This window comes from Apteryx rowi, unplaced genomic scaffold (genome assembly GCF_003343035.1).
Source record: "Apteryx rowi isolate R43461 unplaced genomic scaffold, aptRow1 scaffold_4, whole genome shotgun sequence".
NCBI lineage: Eukaryota > Metazoa > Chordata > Aves > Apterygiformes > Apterygidae > Apteryx > Apteryx rowi.
In genome coordinates this window covers 9,934,496-9,947,413 of record NW_020450529.1, presented here as the reverse complement: position 1 = coordinate 9,947,413, position 12,918 = coordinate 9,934,496, and the positions used below count along the sequence as shown (strand labels likewise).

Here is a 12,918-nt window from a genome sequence, read left to right as displayed (position 1 = left end):
CCGGGCCGCGGCGGCGGGAGCGCTCGAGTCGGCTCGCGCCGGCGGCCGTTATGGAGAGGTGGGTGGCGGGGGGCACGCGGGGGGCGCCGGCCGCGCGCCGCCTCAGGCGGAGCTGCCGCGGCCTCTCTTTCCCGTCCGTGTCTGCCGGGCGCCGCCGGGGCGGCGTTTGCTCCCCGCCGGCCGCCGGGCCCTCTGCGGAAATCGCGGCAAGAGCGGGGCTGTGACCGAGCCTGCTCGGGGTCCTGGGAGTAAGACAACTACAGGAGTGGCGTGTCCCGCCCGGAAACCTAATTTACGTAGTAAGAAAGCTGTAGACAGATTGGGAAACTTTTTTAAGACTACAGAAGCAGGCTGCATTTAAGCAATATATTATACCCCCCTATAGTATCGAGGAATGTGTTCTCATATACTAGAAAAGATAGATTGGATTTGTTCACAGTGTAGTGAGAAATGTATGAGGAAGACTTGCAGCGTAGGAAAGATTTTAATATAGCGGAGTAGGTGTGTTGGAAATGCATGTCCATCTAACATCAGCTGGAGGGGGTGTAGTTATTATCAACTAGTGGAACAGCTTTTTAGGGCTATGGAAGATTTTTATATCACTTGAGAGTTTTAAATCCAGCTTTTTTTTTTTTTTTCCTGAAGTATGGCTTAAACTGAAATTGTTATTTAGACAGAAACTATTGAGTGGGGCCTTTGCAAGGTGTTCTACAGATAGGTCTGCTTAGACAGCCACAGCTGCGCTCTTTAAAAACCACTCATCACAGCTTCTCATTTGCATTTTAATTATTGTTAACTAAATTCTTTCCATTCTGTAATGCATGTGGACTTTCTCAATCTGTGGTGATTTGGTGTGTCTGAAGAAAAAAAAGTAGTGGGATCGTCTTATTCTTTCAGTTTAAATTGTGAATTTCATACTGTTGTGGATCTTTCTTGCTTTTTTTAAATTTCTATTTAAAGAAGGGCTCTACTGTGGTGTAGGAGGAGTGAAGTATGGATTTTCAGGCCAACTAATCTAATTTTCCTGAGCTGATGAGCAATACTAGATGTTCTGTATAAGAAATTGGATAGCTATACTAAAAGCAGCAATGACTTAATATAGCTTTGTTTTCAGTTTGTCAGTTGTGGAGTTGCACAAAAAATATCTTAATCTATCTTTAAAGATGGAATAATCTGAAGCAACTTGTTTTTCCTGATGTCTCAGAGTTAATAGTGGAATAGTATTAGGCTATGTTTACATAAGATTTGGATGAAGATTTACAGCGCTTTTGTGCCTTTTGCGCAATGTTTTCAGTACTAAAGGATTAATTGCTTTATATCTTTAGTTGTCTCTTTCTCCGGCAGAATAAGAAGCAAGTGCTCAGAAAGTGTGTCTTATGTTTGCTTGTTTGTTTGTTTTGTAAAGGGTAAAGGGTTTTTTTTTTTTTTTTTTTGGTTGGTTGGTTGGGTTTTTTTGTACTGGGTAGGTATAGGCCTTCCAGTTCAAACGTCTGTTTTTGAGAATGTTGTTTCCTTGTCAGCTGGACTTTTGAATCAAGATATGAAGTTACTAGTATTTGAAAGAAAGGGTTAGCCAGAAGAAAGTAACATCATAATCTTATTTTGTTTTGCTTGGATCCATTTGTTTACTTTGTGTCTATATTGCTGTTTTATAGAAATGATTTTGGAGACATGTCATCCCCCCGTGATACAGAGATGGCCAGACTCGGTCGAAAACAAAGCTCCCAGAAAAGAGTTTCTAGTATCCTTTTTCTGTATAGGCTTTTTTTATCTTCTTATGTTTAATTTTTGCTTGCTAATGTTCACAATATACAGGTACATTGACTGACACATACAATTGATTTTTGACTGTATTTGCATTGATTATTTGGGTTGTGGGCTAAATACAGGTGCATGTGCATTACCTCCCTTCTAAATCTATGCTGGCATATTTACGTAGCATGGTGTTTTACTGTTTTCATAGACTTATGAACTTGGGTTGAGCTCAGTGTAGAGATCTATGTAAGCTATAGCTGACTCCATTCTTGAGCTTTCTTCGCTCCATTATATCTTAATTTTACATTCTTATGCTCTTTAACCTGTATTTTTTTTTTATGTGTATTTTGTTTGTTTGGTGTATCTTAGCTTCCCATCCGCAGTAATATAAAGAGAAGTGCATATGCATAGATATAAATTTTGTACAGAAATTTTTTAAACTTATTTATAATAGTAAAAAATATTGTACAGTTTGGCAGCTAATGTAATGATTTTTTTCTGATTATGATAGCAAAGGAATCCAGTAAATCTTCTCATGCTTCTGCTTTTTGTAAGCAGAATAAAACTAGCAAGATATTGGCCATGATTATTGTTGTCCTTCAGAATCATGATGCTCTTGGACACTGACATAACTTAGGGCAATGAAACGTTTGCACTACTTCTTAGTAAACCATGCATAGGACATTGAAATTAGTTAACTGAGAGGAAGAGGCAAAGTAGAGCAACAGAGACCTTTTTGTTGAAGTCATCAGTATCCTGGAATACAGAGCAAGAGAGCTTTTTTTGTTCTTGTTGTTTTATGTATACAGTCTCAGATTTGCTGGTTATGAGTTATGTAGGATACAGCAGCTCCTTGCAAGGGGAGATAGTCTCCTTGAACCAAGCAGCTATGAGAAGCAAGGTGTCCTAGACCAGTCATGCTCTTGTTTCGGAACTTTGCTTTGGTGTATCCCTACTAGCTCTCTAGCTTTTAAGTTTCTGGTGAAATATTTCATGACCTAATTTGGGCTTATTGAATGGAACTTTCTGCTTTAGCCTTGCTAAGCTTGAAGGACAAGGTGTGTATTCCTTATAGTGTTTTTGCTACAACAAAGACTGTTTCTCTCCAAGTATTCACAATCATTCTGGGTAGAGCTGGAAGTGTGTTTAGGAGTGTTTCTTAACCTGTTTTATTAATCAGTTCTTACATCCCTGGATGACACTATTGGAAACATGACACCCAGAGGCCAGTTCATTTCCCGAACTCCTGGTTCATTGCTTCGCCAGCCATGTAAGATTTCCTTTTCTTTAACATTTAGTTAAATGAATAATATGCTTGGACTTCATAATTGATAATAATTCATAACAAAAAAGACATGGGTATACTGGAGTGGGTCCAGTGAAGAGCTATGAAGATGATTAAGGGATTGGAGCATCTGGCATACAAGGAGAGGCTGAGGGAGCTGGGATTGTTCGTCCTGAAGCCTTATCAATGTGTATAAATACCTGATGGGAGGAAGTAAAGAAGATAGATCAAGACTCTTCTTAGTGGTCTCCAGTAGAAAGACAATGGGCACAAACTATGATACAGGTAATTCTGTTTAAACATAAAAAAAACTTTTTGCTGTAAGGACAATTGAATACTGGAACAAGTTGCCCAGGCAGGTTGTGGAGTCTCCATCCTTGGAAATATTCAGAACCCCACTTGACAAGGTCCTGAGCAACCTGCTCTGATTGACCCTGCTTTGAGCAAGGGGTTGGACTAGACAATCTCCAGAAGTCCCTTCCAACCTCAACTGTTTTGTGGTGTACAAAACACCTAGTAACAGTCAGCGTACCTGTTCATACACTATACATGCATGCTGTTGCATAATGCCAATGGATTTTTGCCTTTCAATTTTTAGAATGCATTGGGGCTTCACTTTTTTTTGTTTAGCACAAGAGTATGTGAAATACCATTTCAGTTTCTCTCAAATGTCACATTGAAACCGTCTGATTCTTGCTTTGCTAGTCAATGGATTAGTTTGTGCCATTTCCCTTGTCTTCGCAGCCGCCTTTTGTTTTTGTAATAGCTTTTAATTCTTCAAGATTCACTGTTTTGTAGTGTCGCTACAGATGCTTTTCCATCTTCATTCTTTTTGTGGCAGGTTAATTCTGTTGACTGAGCCTTCTACCAGGTGTATTTATTGGTTGCATCAGGTCATTCAGACCTCCCTCTCTCTTAGCAGGAGAAAAAATTACAAGATTCGCTTCATGCAAAGGCTGTGGAACCACACATGGTGGCTAGGGGTGGATTACCCTGAAATCTGACCATCTCAACGCCACTGTTCTGCATTAGCTGACATGTTTTGGGAGTGTGTTAGGCATTGTTCCTGAACTTGTGCTGGTGCAAAGAGATAAGTTTCTCTCTTCCAGAGAGATTGATTCTTCTTGATGTCTCATGGTTCCTGCCTGGCAAGTTCTGTGTAGCCCCTGTGTGTCTTCGTTTATTGTAATATCTGGTGACTTCAGTTCTGCTGGCCAGTAGCAAAGATGAATGCTGTTAGCATCAGCCTTCTTCACAAGCACAGGCTTCTTGTGTGTCAGCATTGACAGCTCTGACAATGGAACTGCAAGTTCTTCACATTGACTTGACACTAAACATGGGAAAAGATCTTCCGTCCTCTTAGTACCTTCCTCACTAGTCATGGCTGAAGCGAAGAGACATGCCCATTCCTCACACTTTGAGGCTCTGTCATTCCCTCTTTGCCACAGTGGACATGGCTCCTGATATGATTGTCACTGTCTTGATACAGCCATTTCTTTTAGATGGCTCCCCAGGCTGTTTGTGTTGATAAGAGATCCAAAGGAACTACTCTTGAAGCAGATTCTGTGGTCTTTGGGCTGTGTGAATGTCTTTGATGTTGGAGTTTCCCTGTTGTCGTAGGATGGTGGATCTGTCATCTTTCCAAGAAGCATCTCCATTTTTAACATCTGCCAAATATCCCTGGGAGCACTAGCCACAGTGTCATTGTGCAGGAGTATCTGGAACAGATGTAGTGCTTGATAGAGCAGACTTGTGGTTTGCCATTTGCTTTAAGGGTTTGGAGACCAATTTCCAAGAGTGACTGGAGATATAGTACTGTGCAAACTCATGATGTGAATGTACCAAGGAACTCTTAAATAACCAAAGGTATTTGAGATACGCTGTCTGTATATACATTCATGTCCAACTTGGTGTTCCCTGTGCTTCAGACTTATACCTGGAATGCTGCTGCACTTGAGGAAGAACTGAAATGACAGTGGTTGCAATCTGCCTTTATATAAATATGTACCCTAGTTGGAAAATTGGAGCTTGAGTATGCTGCAGACTTGGTTAATAGGGTGTTTGTATACCCCTAGCATAAATAGATCTGTAGACTATGAAGTTACATTACTGATAATGAATCTCCTTATTTTTAATTGTCGTTGGTGTTAAGACTTGTTTTTCCTTTATAATTAGCACTTGTGGGTTTGGTACAAGCCTTGGGATGGAGTGAAATAATGATGGACAGGAACAGGCCTACTTCTCCATCAGATTGGTTTGTCTGTTTCTTCTGTGGCTATGAGCAGGATTTCATAAATACTTCAATCTCAGTTAAAAGATTTCTTTTGGAGTGCCTTGATAGAGCGCAGTTGCCTTAAGTACATTTTCTTTTCAGAAAAAGGTCTCTCTCTTTCAGTTACCGCACTAACTCGAAGCTCCGCAAAGCTGCCAGATATGTCTGCTGTCCTGGGAACAGAAGGGAGATCTCCTCAAATTCTACAGACTCCTGGACTTTTTGGCAGTCTGTCAATGGTAAGATGGTTAGAGCATGTTTTTCTCTTTTGCTCATGTAAAACTTGTAAGAAGTTACAAGTCTACAGTGTTTCAGTGTTGTTTGCACCAAAAAGAAACTGGGTGGTTCAGGCTTGCTGTATTACTGTGGTGTTCTCTCTGTTCTTCAAGATGATGCAATGAGGTATAAACAGGATTTTAAGGACTTCTTAAATATACCATATATGTTAAGCTAGTCCTGTCACATCAGATTGTGACTGCAAAAATCTTGACTTTGCTTGTTTACAGATTCCTCAAACACAGAAGTGTTTTATATCAGCAAATTAAATCTTTAGAATTTTTCTCATTTTAGCGCTCTCCAGTACTAGGCTTCGTGTCAAAATATGAACTGCAAAGAGCAAGCTCCTCTGATGGCTTTTCAGATGGCATTATTTATCTTCTTACTGTAACATCTTTGGAAAAACATTGATTAGAGAAATCATCAGGAGGAACTTCTAAAATGTTTTATCTCCGTTTATTTTTAAACTGACTCAAAACAAGTTAAGATGTGGTTTTGGGCCTGCATCCTAATTCCTTCTCCCTTCTGGAGAAGTTTATTTACAGCCTATTAGTTTCTTTAAATTGTAAGGTTTTGGGACCTAGAGACCCATGATCACCATGTATACACCTCTTAGTAGTGGGGATTTTCTTCTGCTTCAGAGCCTCTTGATATTTTGTAACTAGTGTTTTGTGAGTGGTGGTTGTATTAGCTTAGCGTTTAGTGCTCTGATTTGAGTATAAAGAATCCTGTTTGGATTATCAGGGAGAAACTGAGGACTAGGCAACCATTTTCACAGGAGAGTGATGGAAAAAGGACTTAAAATTATGCCTTATGGGAGTTTACCTGCTGGCAGATAAGAACACTCGTCAGACCTTTTTGTATTTCCCACAGAGCCCTGATGCGATTTTACTGGAATTGAGTTTCTCGTTACTTTTAGCCTTGTGTTCTGGGCAGTTCAGAGTGCTACAGCATTCTGTTCTGGTGGGCTAGAGGGCAATAATCAGGCTAGGGGAATACTGTGGGTAGAAACTGTGCCACAAAAAGAAGAATAATAGGTGCATGCCCGCATTTTGGGGGGTATATTTAAGCCACTGCTACAGCAACATTGTCGAGTTCCCTGTTCTTACCAGTTTGGGCAGGACTGTCTTAACAGTCAGAAAAAAGAATCCACTAGTGGCACAATTCTAGGTCCTTCTATATGGTATTAATTGCTGCCATGGCAACAGCTATAGGAAGCTGCCCTGTCTGTGCAGTCTCTCCTGTCTTGGCCAGTGTGCTGCTTTGATGTCAGATATGTTAGCAGATACCTCCCCTGAAATAGCCAAAGAAAGTATAGGTATGTCTGTACTTCCCCATTTAATATTCCTGAACACCTTCTCTTATTTTAAAGATGTATTGCTTTGTTTAATAAAATAGTTTTAAGGCAATTCACCAAGAATATTGAAAGCCTGTAGTGAATGATTCTGATTCAGATTTTAACTATTTTGTTTAATTTTTCACAGATGCTTTACAACCTAGTCAGCATTATTTGGCCTCCTTTCACTTTGGACAACATTAATTAGTAAAGGTTTCACAGAATAGAATGTGAAAGGATAGAGTGATGCATTTGTTTTGAAGTAAAAAGTGATACACCGTGTTTTAAAATTCAAGGTTTTACTGAATTAACTTCTAGGTTAATTACTTCCTGAATAAATTAATTGAGAATTTCCTTTTCCTGTCAATTTTCAAACTGACATTTTCAGAGGTGTTTGTTAAAGACAGTTATGTCTTATTTCAGGGCAGTTCTTTATTCATTTCAGAGTTTTTTAAACTCTATACCAAAAATAGTTGTTTATAGAATGAAAAAAAATGGAGTGAGGCTTATAGGAGTCTGAGATTGCTGTTTATTTTCCTTATGTTGTTGTTATGCTTTTAGTTGGATGAAAGTAACTGGACAATGGCGCTGTCATCTCAGCAGACAGGAATGTTTACAAATCTGGACCTGTCTAATATGACAGAAGATGTAACTATGAGTGCTGTACTGTTGCGTGAGGACGATCCTGGGGAAGCTGGTAAGATGGTTTGAAGTTTTCACAATAATTAACCACATCTTTTATTTGTAGAATATATAAACGTATATAATTATTTTCTTATTTTTATGTATTATTTTGCTGATATACTTCTATGACAAGAACAGTGTACTTGCAAAAGTTCAGGAAGTATTTCTTCCAGTTACTGGAGTTTTTCCAGTTGGTGTGTTCTGGGGAACCTGATGTCAATAGACAATCAATAGATGTCGATAGATGCTTTGGTAATGTAAGACACTTCATTAGTTTCATGGAGATACATAAAGGAGTTTATCTTTTAAAACTTTCTCAGAGGACAGTTTTATAGCAAAAATTGTATGATTATTTGACTTGCACAAAGCTTGCCATGTAGCTTCTGCGTAACTTACTTTCTTAGCTGGTAAGTGCTTATGGCTTAATTGGATATAAATAGTTCATATCCTCATTGTCTGCATTTAGTTTTATTGATGACAAGCTATTTTGTCATCAGAAGGGGTTTTTGTAGTGTAGTGTTTTTTTCTTGTTGTTTTGGGGAGGGTGTTTTGTTTTGTTTTTTACCAACATGGCTTAAATTTCTTTCTGCTTAAATATATTCTAGCTACTATGAGTATGTACTCAGATTTTCTGCATTCCTTCTTGAAGCATACATCAACTACCATTTTTGAACTTGTGGATGAGTATGAAAGTATTTGTAACAACCAGGTAAATCGTTTGCCTTTTTTTAATTTTCATTGCCTTCTTTAAGTTGTATTGCTGTTTTTCTTTAAGCTGAGAAGTCACAGTGCTAAACATAGATACTTTAAATCTTCCAGCTGGTTGCAGTCTTGTGAGTCATTGAATGCTAGAATTGAAAAGCATCCGTCTTTCCTCATGTGCTCCTTTGGCACAGAAGTGCCCATTGTGTAGCTTGCTAAATTCTGAAGCGTAGTTAGGCTGCCCTTGTGCTGCAAGTGCTAAGTGATGATAAACATGAGCAGAAGTACAGATATTTTTGTTGATAGAGGTGAATTGGATAAAAAGTACTTACATTTCTCTCAGGTATAAATAAATATAGTCGTTGTACTAGAAAGCAATAAAACCACCATAATACATACCGAATAAGCTGGCCATAGAGGCTTCAACAGGAGATTTCAGGCATCTCCGCTTTTAGACACACTTTTTGATTTGATGTGCTGTTGATTGTTAGTGACAGGAGTTGGCAGTTTGAAAAGGAGTTAATATGCTTCTATCAATAACAGCGTTGATCACAAAAGAGAGAGGAGGGCAGATAATTTTTTTTTGTTGCTGTTAAGAGACTTTGCACCTGTGTCCATGTTGAGAAAATGAATTCTGGGTAGAAGGCTGTGAGCTGTGTTCTGTACAAATTTGTCTGATTTGGGGGCTGAGGTGGAGAATGCTGAGGTCTTTAATGAAGTGCGTACCATAGTCCTGTTCCCAAGTGGGAAGGAGAAAAGAGAAGGAATGTAAATGTGAATTCAATTATTATGTGAAATGGTGGAACTTCAAAGCTGAAAGGGAACAGGAGGTTTCTGTGATTCCTCTTGTTTGTGAATATTGAGAAGAATACCATCTACAAGATCATGGAATATAGAGTGGTTGTTTTAAGTCATCTGGAATATTTGGTGGGGTCAGGGAGGGTTGAATATGTGTTACCAAGGACCTGCTAGAAGTAGAGTGAGGGATACTGCCCCAAGGACTGGCTTAGGTGGTGCTAAAGGGGCTCTGGGAAGGGGTTGAGGATAGCCCTGAGCGCTCATGCTGCCTCTCAGCTGTGCACTGAGGTCAGTCCAGAAGCTCCTAACAGACATGAACTCTTTCGTATTTTCAGGGAGATAGAAGAAGCAAACAGAAGCATTTTTACCTCTGCTCATAAGGCTTTGATAGTATACCCCCTCTCCCCCTGATCTGTTCCTCACCTTCCACTTGAGAACTGGTGAGTGAATTGATGCCTGACAAATTGGCTATCCCTAACATGCAAGAGTCTGGGACTGTTTTTGGAAGTAGTAGGAGCTCTGGAACTAGCTACTGGTTGAGATGACCATATTGCCTAAGTTTTCTTCATAATAAAAGTTAGAAAAGGTGACATCACACTATTTACAGCTTCACCAAAAAGAAACGGTAACTAACAGCTGGATTTCCTCATTTACCAGAGCTAAAAAGGAAAGAAAGGGCATTTTTCTGGCACTGATAATGTGCCTCACAGCACTGATGCTGTCACAAATAGCAGTAGGACTCACTTTGCATTTGATATTGATGTGTATGGAAACACATACTTTTTTCACTGGTTGCCTTCACTCCCCCTCCTATTTTTTTTTTTTTCCTCCAGTTGATCAGTATAAGCTGTTTTTGTCCTGAGCTTGAACAGTGCCTTGCAAAACAAAGGTGCAGTCTTTTTTTATGGCCTCTAGCTGTGTTACAATATTTTTAGTTCTTAAGGGAATTTATGGTTTGGAGTATCACCTGCCTATTGCGAAAAGACAGAAATTGAACTTGGGTGTTGAGGGAACATTCAGGATAATGAAAAGATTACTGTGACAGCTTAGAAAAAAATGATGGTGGGCAATGCTAACCATGTGTAAATTTACTTGCATCAGGTGAATATACTGGGGAAAATAGTTTATCGAGCAACTCCTGGACAGCAAAAGTTTTCAAAAACTGCCAGTGTCCTGTGGCTTCTCAAGCAGGAGATGGTAACATGGAGACTGTTGTCCTCACTTTATAGGTAAATCCTTTGAAAAGCACATGCTATATTTTTGCACTGAGCTTTCTTCTTGGATTTATTGTTTATGAAATTATGAATCTTGAGCAAAGCAATTAAATACCTGTTTATTATTTGTTTATGGAACTAGGTGCTGATAATCATGCCTATTTATTATCTGTTTATGGAAATGAAAGTTGCAAACAATCCTACTTCTATGAAAATGCAAAAGTTAAAAAAAGTAATAATGTAAAGGTATCTTTAAGCACTTCACTTGCATGTCAGATTGAAATAATGAATATTATGCATTCTGCTGGATTTTACTAGCTTTGTTTTAACCATTATGGTTTGCAATTTTATTTCTAGAGACAGAATACAATCTGCACTGGAAGATGAAACAGCATGTGAAATTACAGTAAGCTTTGGGGGCAGGAAAAACTAAAGTTTTTCTTAAGCAATCTATTTTAAAGCTAATGCTTGCATTTTATTCTACAATTCCAATCTTTCAAGCTTTCAAAATTTAAAGATAAAAGAATGTAAACAAAAATAAGACTGATTTGATTTCTATTGAGGTAAACATTAAACAACTGTATATATTGTGAGAAGTTAGTTTACCTAAATATTCAGTTCTAAATGGAAAATATTAGTGTGAAATTTTTTAAAAAGTATTGTTTATATCTCCTTAAGCTTTCTCCATACACCTGGAAGATCCACTGGAAGTAACCACTTTAAAAAAAAAGAAAGTATCAATAGTGATAATATTTTCATGGGACAGACATAATTTTGCTCTTCCTAAAAGAAGTACATTTGATCTCAAGCTGTCTAGCACTTAGCAATCCTGATTATGATTTATCTTGAGAGAAACCTGAAATTTTGTATTCTTGGTTTAGCAGTAGTCTTCTTGTCTATGCCAATAGTGCTTCCAACATTTGCTGCCAGAGTATGTTTAGGAAGATAAAACAATAAGGCAAGTCACTCTGCCTTTGTAAAATTTGTGATTGTGGTTGTTTTCTTCTCAGTCACAAAATAGCTTTCACTAGGATTCCTGCTGCTAAATTGCCAGGGGGTGGTTTGGGATTTTTTTGTTTGTTTTGAAAATGCATTGTCTGTTCTTTTTGTTGCAACTTTAATGAGAACTAACTTAATGTGGGAGAGCAGATAGAAGGATGGGGGGGGGTGTTTGTTTTCAATTGTTCATGTTAAGGGTGCATTAAGGTCTTGGAAAATGCCTTTTTTCTTTTATTTTTTTCTTAAGTATACAAGAATAAATGAGATTTGAAGTAATATGAGTACAGTCAGTGGAATCAATGAATATGCTATGTAGAATCTGTCTGTGGCCATTCATTTGAATTATATTCTCAGTCTGTCTCACAGTTTTTAGTTTCACATGCTGTAAAAGAACATCCAAATGTAACAGATGTATAATGTCATCGGTTTAAAAAAAGGGACGAGGGGGAGGGTGAAAGGCAGCATTCTGAACTTGTAGAAAATTCATTAGTTAGTATGTGTCCAGTTTGTCATTCATGTTTTTGTAGAAAGTTTTCTTTTCCGTGAAGTAATAATCAGCTTTTTCTCAAATAGGTTTTAAATGCTAGTGAAAAGACAACTGTAGGCAACTTGTTTCAGAAAGATTCACTTGTTCGACAAAGCCAGGTATGACTAAAATTTTTTAAAAAAAGGATGGAAGTAGATAAGTAGACACTTAATGTTTGTAACACTTCTGTGCTATGTAAGTCATAGCAAATATGAGCTCTGTGCACTTTATTAAGCTGTTTCTAATACTTATTTCTTTGTATTCACCTAAGCATGTTACTCTGCTTATGCATAAAAGTAATGCTCTTCAGTTTCTAAAGATCAGATACGTTTTTCAGGCTGACTTGGAGAGGACAGAAGGCTGAAAGTTATTGTCACTGGGAGCTTTGTTACTGATGATGGGTGATTAAAAAGCTGATAAGTAGCACTGTAGTAACTGCAGCATCTAGTGAGAAATAGAGATTAAGCACCTAAACAACATTCGTACTGGATACTTAAAATGAGTGGCATGGTCTCAAGATGTATACATCTTTGGTCACGTAGTTAACACGTAGATTCAGAGATGGGAGGAAGGCAGTTAAAATATTACTTGTTATAGGTTTGTTTTAAAAATGCAATTTAATTTTATTCCAGCTGGTGGTAGATTGGCTAGAGAGCATTGCCAAGGATGAAATTGGGGACTTCTCTGATAATATTGAGTTTTATGCAAAATCTGTATATTGGTGAGTTCAGGCTTTCTTTGATTATATATGTGCTTCCTTCAAGTGTAAAATTCTCAGACCTATTCACAGAATCACTCTTTAAAAAGTGGCTTTTTAGAAGTCAGACAGTTCATTCATTTCTGTTTCTTTAAATTCTTAGATGTAAAAATTGAGTGGTTTCCCCCCCCCCCCATCTGCTGAAGTGGCTCTTCTCAAAAGTCAATTATAGCTTTTGGGAGGAGAGGACAGAGGGAAAAAAACAACAAAGCAACTTAATTTAATCTCTAACTTGGGTGCAGGTTTGGTTTTCTTAATAAGGCATAATGAAAGATGATAGATGGTCACGTGCTAATCAGCCTGTTATTTACACT

General features: G+C 38.2%; 1 protein-coding gene across 5 annotated transcripts in view; it reads left to right on the top strand.

Annotated features, from left to right (window-relative positions):
• Positions 1–7: 7 nt before the first annotated feature.
• NUP107 (nucleoporin 107) overlaps positions 8–12,918 on the top strand; it is a 29,733-nt gene continuing 16,822 nt past the window's right edge. Inside the window, exons 1-10 of one of the 5 annotated variants that reach the window (XM_026074860.1) lie at positions 8–58; positions 1,656–1,741; positions 2,936–3,025; positions 5,436–5,551; positions 7,486–7,621; positions 8,214–8,317; positions 10,210–10,337; positions 10,680–10,728; positions 11,895–11,966; positions 12,480–12,568. In XM_026074860.1, the coding sequence (XP_025930645.1) occupies positions 51–58; positions 1,656–1,741; positions 2,936–3,025; positions 5,436–5,551; positions 7,486–7,621; positions 8,214–8,317; positions 10,210–10,337; positions 10,680–10,728; positions 11,895–11,966; positions 12,480–12,568 (878 nt within the window). In that variant the 5' untranslated portion in view covers positions 8–50. Of the gene's footprint in view, positions 59–97; positions 300–1,655; positions 1,742–2,935; positions 3,026–3,053; positions 3,326–3,514; positions 4,907–5,435; positions 5,552–7,485; positions 7,622–8,213; positions 8,318–10,209; positions 10,338–10,679; positions 10,729–11,894; positions 11,967–12,479; positions 12,569–12,918 lie in introns of those variants that run through there. The other 4 variants (XM_026074861.1, XM_026074862.1, XM_026074863.1 and 1 more) reach the window with 4 other exon arrangements.